This window comes from Dipodomys spectabilis, unplaced genomic scaffold (assembly GCF_019054845.1).
Source record: "Dipodomys spectabilis isolate Male_0828 unplaced genomic scaffold, ASM1905484v1 ptg000069l, whole genome shotgun sequence".
Classification (NCBI taxonomy): domain Eukaryota; kingdom Metazoa; phylum Chordata; class Mammalia; order Rodentia; family Heteromyidae; genus Dipodomys; species Dipodomys spectabilis.
The window spans coordinates 8,298,392-8,308,970 of record NW_024870746.1 but is presented as its reverse complement, the minus strand read 5'-3'; the positions used below and the strand labels follow the sequence as shown (position 1 = coordinate 8,308,970).

At 47.0% G+C, this 10,579-nt stretch overlaps 1 protein-coding gene across 1 annotated transcript; it reads left to right on the top strand.

Annotated features, from left to right (window-relative positions):
• The first annotated feature begins 643 nt into the window (after nucleotides 1-643).
• Nucleotides 644-940, top strand: Crct1 (cysteine rich C-terminal 1). The gene has a single exon (XM_042681506.1). The coding sequence runs from the start codon at nucleotides 644-646 to the stop codon at nucleotides 938-940; it is 297 nt and encodes a 98-aa protein (XP_042537440.1).
• The last annotated feature ends 9,639 nt before the right edge of the window (nucleotides 941-10,579 follow it).

The window sequence follows — 10,579 nt, the reverse complement described above, 5'->3', positions numbered from 1 at the left end:
GCAGAGTGGTGTCTGGAACCCAGATCTTCCACTCCCGGATGGGGATAATGGTTTTCTCGCTATGTCTGGCCTTTTGGCTCCTTATCTTAAGGCTGTGGGGCCAGGAAGGAAGCGATGAAGGGCATGGACCTGCTGCTCCATTCATGGAATGTGTAGACAGGGAAGGGGAGCCGCTGGCACACACACTCACTCACACTCACACACTCACACACACACTCACACTCACACACACACAGAGCTGAGGTGTTTGGTGACAGGTGGGCAGTCTGCAGCGGGTTAGCTGGCATTTGACTGTCACTTGAAGGGCTCTGGGACGGGGCGGATGCGTCGCCAGCTTTCTTCTCTTGGGTGGACCCCGATTCTAGGGAGCGAGGCTGGAATCCCACTGGCTCATGGCACTGCTGTTTCCTGTGTCTCCGGGGAAGCCCTGCTGTTTGGGGATTGCTTCTGGGCTCCCTTTCTCCACCACCCAGCCCTCCCCTACCGCAGGCCGGGCTGCCTGACATGGGTGGGAGTGGAGGGGGGGGGGTCACACAGCCAAATTTCCAAAGATCGGGTTTCCAGGGGGGAAGGAAAGACCCGCTGGCTTCCAAAGGCTTATGCGTTCGTGTATCCTCCAGGTTCTCCGTGACAAGCTCCAGCCATGTCTCAGCAGTGTGCCAAAGGCTTTTCCAAGGGCTCTTCCCAGGGCCCCACTCCCTGCCCCGCGCCCGCGCCGGCGCCCTCCTCCTCCTCCTCCTCTTGCTGCCGAGGCTGCTGCAGCTCCAGCGGCGGCTGCTGCGGCTCCAGCGGCGGCTGCTGCGGTTCCAGCTCCACGGGCTGCTGCTGCTTCCCCCGGAGGCGCCGGCAGCGCCGCGGCTGCTGCTGCTGCGGAGGAGGCGGCAGCAGCCAGCGCTCCTGCAACAACCAGAGCTCGGGCTGCTGCTCCGGGGGCTGCTGAGCCCGCCGCCCGCCAGGGGGCGCCCGGGAGTCCAGGGCCCCCCAGGCCAGCGCCGCCCCGCCTGCGGCTCCCACCCCGGGGGTCTCTGCAACAACCCTTGCTCCCACGTGGACCAGAGCCTTGGACTCCCATCCTCATCACCCCCACCCCGCCCTCCAAGGCCAACTGCGCTCATGATGCTGCTCAGAAACCCAGAAACCCAGCTCCTCCCCACAAACTCCTTGGCTCCCCATGGGACTTGCCCAACCCCCTCCCCCACTTCTCCCAAAGGGATCCCAGAGTCCCCCCCCCCCCCCCATGTGTCATCTGCAGGGACTGGGCACAAGGAGGGGCTTGCTACCATGCTGGCTGACTTGATGGGCCTTGGAAGACATCCCAATAAAGCATCTACCTCCTGAGAACTTCTCTGCTCTTAGTGACTCCTTTATGGTGCGCTTATTATTCTTACTCCTAACCTTCCCACAAAGCAAAAGAGGAAACACCCCGCAGCACCCGCCTGCCGGCCTGCCAGAGAAAGCGGAGTTCTGATCAGGAGGACACAGGGGCGCCCACCAAGGTGGAGTTGTAGGTCCTCTAAGGCTGAGTGCAGCATTCTCGCGTGACTCACCCAGGTCCGGGACCATTTTACAGGAGAGAAACTGAGGCGAAGGAACTTAGTCACTCAGCCATGGAGCAGAACATCCAGACCGTTCTAGACGATTCCTGGGCTTGTGTCCTAACTGCTCTGCTCTGATTGCTGCTCCTCAGGCCTTTCTGAGCCTTGTCCCTGAGGCACCCGTCCCCCCCCCCCCCCTTCCACCAAGCCCAGGCAGGTGTGTGTGGCTGAGGTTTGAACTGGCAGCCCTTGGGGAATGTAGATTCAAAGCAGTAGGGTCCCACTTCTCTTTCTCTTTCTTCCTCTTCCTCTTCTCCTTGTCCTTCCTCTCCCTTTCCCTACCCTCTCCCTTTCCTTCCATCCCTCCCTCCCTCCTTCCTTCTCTTCCTGGTCCTCTTCTTTTTTCTTCCTCTTCCTTCTCCTCTTCTCCCTTTTGGCCATGGAGGATCAGGAGCACTGGCACTTGTGGGAGAGGAAATGTTTTCCAAGCTGAGCTTTGAAGGCTGCCTGGGAATGAACTGTCCACCCCAGGTCCCAGCCAGGCAGCTGGGGCATGACAGGAGCCCTCAGTGTCAGGGAGAGTCACATGCTGTGCTCAGAGATGTGAGCCTCTCATTCTCCAGCGCTGGTGGCTGTGGTAGAGGTGGCCCTGGGGTCAACCTGAGTAGGACAGGAGCTCAGCCCCATGGGCACAGATTTTACTGCTGGTTTGGGGCCAGCTGCCTCTGCGTGGTGTCTGCTGGGCTCAGAAGGGAAGAGAGCTTAATGGTGATAATCACAAGTCATAGTATAGCTGCCATTTAGTGGATGTTGACTTGGTTCCAGGTATGATATCTTTCTCTCTCTCTCTCTCTCTATATATATATATATGTGTGTATGTATGTATATTCTATCTATATGTAAGGCTATTTTTCTCACTTAATCCCTAGTAATCCTTCTGTTATTTCCTATTCTTAAAAATATGTGAGTAAACTGGAAGTCCGAGAGTTTCAGTGATTTGGCACCAAGTCACACAAGTCAAAGGCTCTTGATGGTGATGGCCGAGGCTTGAGGTGAGGTTCTATGCTATCACCCTCTGTGCGGGGCGGTAGGACATCTAGCCCTCTGGGCACACCCAGGATCTTGGAAAATTGCAGCTTGGCTTCTCTGTGGCTGCAGCATCGGTGACCCAATGACCGGTGAGCTCTGTCGGGGCCTCCACCCAGCAGCCAGTGGCCCCGGGGTCTTTGCTCAGAGGCAAAGTCATAAATGGCTCATTGATTCACCTTCACTATTTAAAGCTGGGTTTGAATGTCTCCGTGCTGGTGAGGCTGAGGGGCAGCCCACTCCCCAGAGGAGGGGAGGAGCCCTCTCTTCCATTTCTGAGACTCTGTGGTGCCCAGTAGGAGGTGATGGGTCAGTTGTTTACAAACAGATGACATCACTGCAGACACACACCCCTCACACCAGTGTTGCAGGTTTGACACATCAGGCCCCAGGACTTTGTAGACAGAGAGGCAGGAAGGGAGGATTGCCTGACTCAGAACAGACTGGAAAATCAATGTGTGAGAGAACAATGTGAGAGCAGGAAGCTAAGGGCAGAGATTTGGGAAAGAAAGATGGCGACTCACCACGAGCCTGAATAGGAGTACATGTCATGGTGCACAGACATCTCGGTGTTCACCAATTGGCTAACTATGAGGATGGTGCTACCAGCACACCTTGTGGTTCCAGCAGGTGCCGAGCAGGAAAGCTCATGGTTATGTGTTTAGGGGGCCTTCCCATTATTGTCTCCATTAAAGCCAGGAATCCTGGCTTCTTAGCATTCTGGTTTGCTAGTGGCATCAGTCAGATAATGATGAGCTTATTTCATTCAGTCTTCATAACTACCCACAAAACCAATGTTACAATCTTTTCTTGAAGAGGTGTTTGGGGAGGGAGGAGGGGAGAGTGTTGGAAGGAGTGATGATGATCAAGATGCAGGGTATTCACAAATCCTTTGTTGAATGACAACTCCTTTGTACAATGGCTTAGAAATGACTTCAAAAGAAAATTAACAGGACTGGGAAGGTGGCTTAGTGGTAGAGTGCTTGCCTTGCATGCATGAGGCCTTGGGTTCGATTCCTCAGTACCCCATAAGCAGAAAAAGCTGGAAGTGGAGCTATGGCTCAAGTGGCAGAGTGCTAGCCTTGAGCTGAAGAGCTGAGGGACAGCGCCCAGGCCCAGAGTTCAGGACTCATGACGAACAAAAAAAGAAAGGAAGAAAGAAAGAAAGAAAGAAAGAAAGAAAGAAAGAAAGGAAGGAAGGAAGGAAGGAAGGAAGGAAGGAAGGAAGGAAGAAAGGAAGGAAGAAAGAAAGGAAGGAAGAAAAATCTGAAACAAGGAGCTATTGGGTGGCCATCCTGAGATTGTACAGCTAGTGATTGGCAGAACAAGGTTTCAAACTTAAGTGTTTCTGACTTTGGTATCGCTATTCTGAACATGTTGATACTAAGGCCAGATATTGTATATTTCTGGGAAATGTATAATCCCAAATTTAGACAGTGGAGAAAGGGGATCCAAGATGGATAACCATGGGATTGGTTCTGAGTGTTGATTGAAGAAATGCAAACAGTATGGTATTCACGGGATAGGAACATAGCTCTGAAAGAAGGAGCTTAAAGAGATAGAAGTTGGTTTACATAAATGGGCAGCACTCTCTGATATGATCTTCAGATTAATTAGGCAGCAGTGACAAGAATGTTTTCCCATTGTATGAAGAGGATATTACTGTGGGCCCAGACAAGAACCCAGGTGGTGTGTGTGTGTGTGTATGTGTGTGTGTGTGTGTGTGTGTGTGTGTGTGTTTGGTGCCAGTGCTAGGGCTTGAATTCAGAGCCTGGGTGTGCTGTGCTTTAGCTTTTTCTCTCAAGGCTAATGCTCTACTACTTGAACCACAGCCCCACTTTGGGCTTATTGGTGATTAACTGAAGGTAAGAGTCACATGAACTTTCTTCCTTGGACAAGATCCTTGGATCTGAGCCTTGTGAGTAACTAGGATTACAGGTGTGAGCCACTGCTATGTGTCAATGGCTCCGGGTTAAAGTGGGGATCTGACCCTGGAAGATGGCAGCAGGTAAGAAAAGGAAATTACCAACACCAGAAGCATTTGTCTGGAAGGAGGAAGGAGAGAACTGGGTGCAGTTAGACTTGGGGCTGAGGAAGAGGAATCAACTGGAGTGTGTCTCAGAGGCTTTGGGCCTAGGGACTGGGAAATGATGCTATGGTGATAGCATTGACAGAAAAGCAGAGCTGTCACAAGAAAGAACTGGCGTGGGAAGGAAGAGGGCTAAGTTCTTGTCCAAGATGTGTTGGGTCTGAGCTGTTGGCAGAACATGGATGTCCAAGAGTCAGTGATCTGAGGTTGAACTCAGAGATGATTGCAGTTGAGATGGTTAAGTCCTGCAGTGGAGGGAGCCCAATCCTCGACTATAGATTCGGTCTTACTGCAAATGAAAATGAAGAGAAAACAGTTGGTCTTATCCATCACAGTATACTCTGTAGAAAGAACAGGACTTGAGAAGTCAGAGGCACTTAGTGAATAGGTGTTGGGTGAATGAATGAGTGAACGAACCAATGGACAAAACAGAAGCTTGTGTGGAGAGTGGAGGAAGCAACGAAGCAGTAAGAAAGAAGTTGAGTTCCACGCGAAGGGAGAAAGAAGGTGATGAAGTCGGAGAAGTTGCTCAGAGGTTTGGTCTAGAGAATTTGCAAGGCCACCGTCAAGCCTTTGGTTCTACAAATACAGGTGGGCGAGAACTCCGGGCAGGATGGGATCTCAGCAGGTAAAGAATTAAAGAATGTCCTCCAGTTGGGCGAAGCACAGGGGTGCCGGCTGCTCATCTTGGAATCTTTCCTACTTCGAACAGTGAAGAGTCCAAAATCCCATCTTGTGGACTAGCCCTTTCAACTTCATTGAACAATAAAATGAACAGGCAAACTGGCAATGCTAGTTAGTGAGAAAAACACGCTTTCTTCCGTGGGATGATGTTGCACCAAATCAGAGTAACTTGGCTCTGATAAATCTGTATAACGTTGATGTGCTTCAGGATGAGCCATTGTAGGCTGTGGTACAATTCATAAGTATCTCTTCTTTTTTTTTTAAATACTGAGTCAGGGTCAGAGGCTCCCCCCCCCTCCCGGCCCCTTTTTTTCTACCCATATTCAGTGTGATTACCTGAAGGTATCTGAATATCAAGAATTAATTTGCTTCTTGGACTCCATTTCCTTCAGGGGATTTTCTGTTGATTCATTGCCATAATGTGTTTTTCACCAACAATGTATGGAGCCATTACTATAGTCTGAGCACTATGTAATTCTAAAAAAGTGACTCGTCTCTGGTAGTTCAGTGGGAGACTTCATTATCATAAGACATCACACTGAGATCAAGGCCTGAAGTCAGCACAGCAGCCAGACCACAGCTTGTCCCATTGGGGGATCGGTCAGAGGCAATGATTATCCTTTATCCTGAAGGACAGGATATAAAAAAAACTAAGTTAAAGTAAACAACACCAAGGACAATGGCTTTTGGTATCAACTATTTTGCCCCGCTGGAACTGAAGGAGGACAGAGTAGGTGAGGTTATCTCTGTAGCTGGCCAGGGAACAAATAGGGGAGGACCTTGCAGCATTCCCTACAGCTTCCTTTATCTGACAGGTATGGTGGACCATGGTGTTTTGGGGAAATATTTAAGGCTATTTCCTATGTTTGCAATTATGTTAAAAGTACCTTAGCTTTGAAAAGGAGCGTTGTCATCTCTAGCTACCATGCATATTTATTTTTTCTTCTTGAACTTCCCAACGTCAGAAGTTGCTGTTCACAGTTCTATCTTTTATGTAAATCTTTAACCTCACTGAATAACTTTCGTCTCACCTCTAGTCTATTAGATTATCTCGCTCCATCAAGTCTTCTCTCTAATGACTTTGTGCCAGTCCTTGGGTCCTAACTCTCTGTCCAGCACTGTCCATGGCTGCTCAGCAGTTCCTGTTCCTCCATTCTGGACTCTACCCTCCCCTTGTTTTCTAATTAGTTGGTCATTTCCTCCCCTTTTCTCCTCTGCTGTCTCTGTTCCAGTTCTAAATTTACATATCACATCGAAGGTTTGAATTTGCTCCCTACAGAGAAATTGCATTAATTCATTCTTACATTTCTCATGCTGTTTTGTTTTGCCAGTACTGGGGTTTGAACTCACTGTCACACACTTGCTCAGTATGCTTGCATGGCTGGTACTCTACCACTTGAACCATACCTCCAGTCCAGTTTTTTGTTGGCTGTTTTGAAGATGGAATTCTGCTGACTCTTCTGCCCAAGCTAGCAACAAAGTGCTATTCTCGCTATTCTCCAGATGGGAGCCTGTAGAGTAGCTAGGATTCCAGGCATGAGTTACCAGCTCTTAGCTCATTCTCTGTACTTTTACTCTAGGATCTAACATGGGTTAGACTCTTGGTTAGAATCCCAGATAAAGACACTACATGGGTGATAACTCTAAAATCTTCCTCTCTATAGCCACAGTATTGCATGCAAGTGGAGGTTAACAACTTTGATTTTAATGAAATTGTTTCATTTAAATATCACGAAGCATTCCCATACCTTACTAAAAAATAACCAATTCTCAAATTAGTTTTTTCTCTTCCATTTTCTCGACTTTAGAGAATGAGGAACTCTCACTATCTACACTAATAATAATAATAATGAAATCTTTTTTTTTTTTGTCAGTTGTGGGGATTGAATTCTGGGCCTGGACTCTGTCCCTCAGCTCTTCAGCTCAAGGCCAGCGCTCTACCTCTTGAGCCACAGCACCATTTCTGGTTTTCTAGTGGTTTATTGGAGATAAGAGTTTCATTTGCCTGGGCTGGCTTTGAATGACAGTCCTCAGATCTCAGCCTCCTAAGTAGCTAGGATTACAGGCATGAGCCACAGGCACCCACCAATAGTGAAATCTTTGACTTTTTCCTTTGTGTTCAATTTTGGATCTGACAGATACCAAGCTATATTGCTTTTGTTCTCCATAGTGCACCACACTTTTCTTTCTGTATCTACTACTATCTTTTAATCTTTTCTTTTTTTTTTTTTTGGGTCCAGTCGTGGGGCTTGAACTCTGGGCCTGAGCGCTGTCCCTCAGCTCTTCAGCTCAAGACTAGCGCTCTACCACTTGAGCCACAGCGCCACTTCTGGCTTTTTTTCTTTTTGCTTATGTGGTGCTGAGGAATCGAACCCAGGGCCTCAGGCATGCAAGGCAAGCGCTCTACCACTGAGCCACCTTCCCAGCCCCTTAATCTTTTCTTAAACAATATTATAAAGGTGATATGCAAAGACCTACAGTTACATAAGTCAGGTAAAGAGTACATTTCTTTTTGGACAATGTCACCTCTTCCCTTCTTCTCTCCCAATTTTCCCCTCCCATCCCCACCCACAAGTTGTACAGTTTATTTATAACATAGTATACACTGAGCACCACTGCTGCATTTGTCTGCCCCTTGTCCCTCTATTTCCATGCATCTTTGTAATCTTTAACAAGCAAATTGAGAGGGAATTCAGAAGTAAAGGATCCAGGCAGTGACCTACCATGTGGTGTTGGAGATGGGGCTAGAATTGATCAATTTGTCACTAGCTGGCTATTGAGAGGTGAGAACTCTGTATGGTGTATTATAGAGAGGACTTTACATTTTACATGGAAGTATAAAGCAAAAATTGAGTTGTGAAGTAGAAAGTGGAATATGTAACACTTCAGAACACGTTAACTCTGAGGATCTTCTCTGTGCCTTATAGTTTTTTGTGGTCCCAATGTTTCAACTGGGTCAGAACACCCCCAAATAACCCGTCCATTGTATCTCCTATTTTATATTGAAACTCTTTGTTAATTTATCTGCATTTTCACCATTTTCCCTAAACCCCCTCCCCTCAAAGACTATGAAACAGAATCCAGAAGAATTCAGCTTCCTTCTTTCTGAATTAAATCAATACCCTCATAGTTCTTAACAGATTAGTTGCTAAATACCTCCAGAGATCCTGGAACCCGTCTTCATGGCTAATAGAGAATGGTTGCATGTATCTTTCAGTCATGTAAGATGCATTATCTGCTACTTGATTTGTTTCCATATCTATATTAATCTCTTCTACGTGAATAGAATGACTTTTTAGTGGAATCCATAGCTGTCCAGGGTAAGTATGCAGCCTCCACAGCAGGTGTGGGGCTGTGTGACTCATTTTTGGGTAACGGGATGCCAGTGGAAATTAGTGGAATTATCTTGAATGCTTTTTCTTTTTTTGCTGACACTGGGGTTTGAATTAGGACCTTCCATTTGTTAGGCAATCCTCAGCCCTTTTCTCTTTAGTTGTTTTTTAAAATTTATTGTGTTTTTCAGGTAAGGTTTAGCTTTTTGCTTGTACAGATCTCTACTGCAATCCTCCTATTTATGTTTTCCACATAGCCAGGATGACAGGCATGTATCACCATGCCCAGCTCTTTTATTAGTTGAGATGGGATCTCACATATCTTTTTGCCCAAGCTGGCTTAGAGCCATGATCCTCCGGATCTCTGTATCCCTGGTAGGTAGGATTACAGGCCTGAGTCAGTGCAGCTGAGACACCTGGCCCCTTTCTACAGAAATTCCCTGTAGACTCGGCTTCACACTTGTGTTGTCTTCCCCAGGATCACTACCCCCATAAGAGGGGTACAGTTGCTACAACTGGTGAATGTACATAGAAACATCAGAACCATCCAGAGACTATGACGTGCACACTACAAACATTTTTATAATCTATATCTGATCATTCCTTAAAATTTCCTCTATCTGAGGTTAATAGTACATATTAACTCTCTGAAGATGAACTCGTATTTCCACATTACAAAGCATACAAAAGCGCAATTTCCCTAAGTACATCTTCAGCGGGACTTCCATTGTAGTGTTCTTTTTAGATTCCTGTTGTGTTTGTTTCTGCCAGGAATCCCCAGTCATCTTTCCTCTGCCTGACACCAGTTTTTATGTTACTCACTTAGCTTGGGGTTTGTCAGACACCATGTATAATATACTTTGAAAAGAGTGGTAAGGGGATGAGGTACAGGCCTACCAAGTAAGTTTTTGTTGTTGGTGGGTTTTTGTTGTTGTTTTTTTTTTTGTTTTTGTTGTTGTTTTTTGTTTTGTGTCAGGCCTGTGGCTTGAACTCTGGGCCTGAACTCAGGAGCTCTTCAGCTCAAGGCTAGCGCTTTGCCACTTGAGCCACATCGCCACTTCTGGTTTTCTGGTGGTTTATTGGAGATAAGAATCTCAGGGACTTTCCTGCCCAGGCTGGCTTTGAATTGCGATCTGCAGATCTCAGCCTTCTGGGTAGCTTGGATTATAGTCCTGAGCCACCGGCACCTGGCCACAGTAAGTTTTAAGGGCTTCATTTTCCTCTTCAGAAACTTAGCTGAGGGGACAGATTCTTTGTGTCTTGTGGCATCTGTTCTCCAGCATGCCTTTTTTGGGTGAGGATGCCTCCTTCATCACTCCAAAGTTTATCCCCCTTTTGTCATGACTTCGGCCCCAAATTCCTAGAGAATATCACTCTCCACTTTCAGTCAGCTGTGGTTTCATCTTTTGGGAGTCCTATTTTGGTTTTGGTTTTAATTTTTCCTTCAATTATGAAACTGGGAGTTTTTCGTACTTTCTGGTAAGCTTAGATATTCATTAAAATATATGTTTTTTTCCCCTCCTGGTACTAGAGCTTGAACTTGGGAGCTAGGCATTGTCCTTGACCGCTTTTGCTCAAGGCTAGCTCTTTACCACTTGAACCTCAGCTTCATTTCCAGCTTTTTGTGGTTAATTGGAGATAAGAGTATCTCAGAATTTTCCCACCTGGGATGGCATCAAACCTCGAACCTCAGATCTCAGCCTCCTGAGAAGATAAGGTTTACAGGAATGCACCAAGCAGTTCTGGTTTAAAACTTACTTTTTATTTAATACTTGAAGATGATTATAGCACAAAAAGTTTACAAGTACTTATTTCCTTCCTTTCATCCCCTTCCTCTCTTCTTTAGCTTTCTT

What these genes read in the sequence shown, in the direction of transcription:
- Crct1 (XM_042681506.1), top strand. Translation starts at nt 644, where the DNA reads ATGTCTCAGCAGTGTGCCAAAGGCTTTTCCAAGGGCTCTTCCCAGGGC.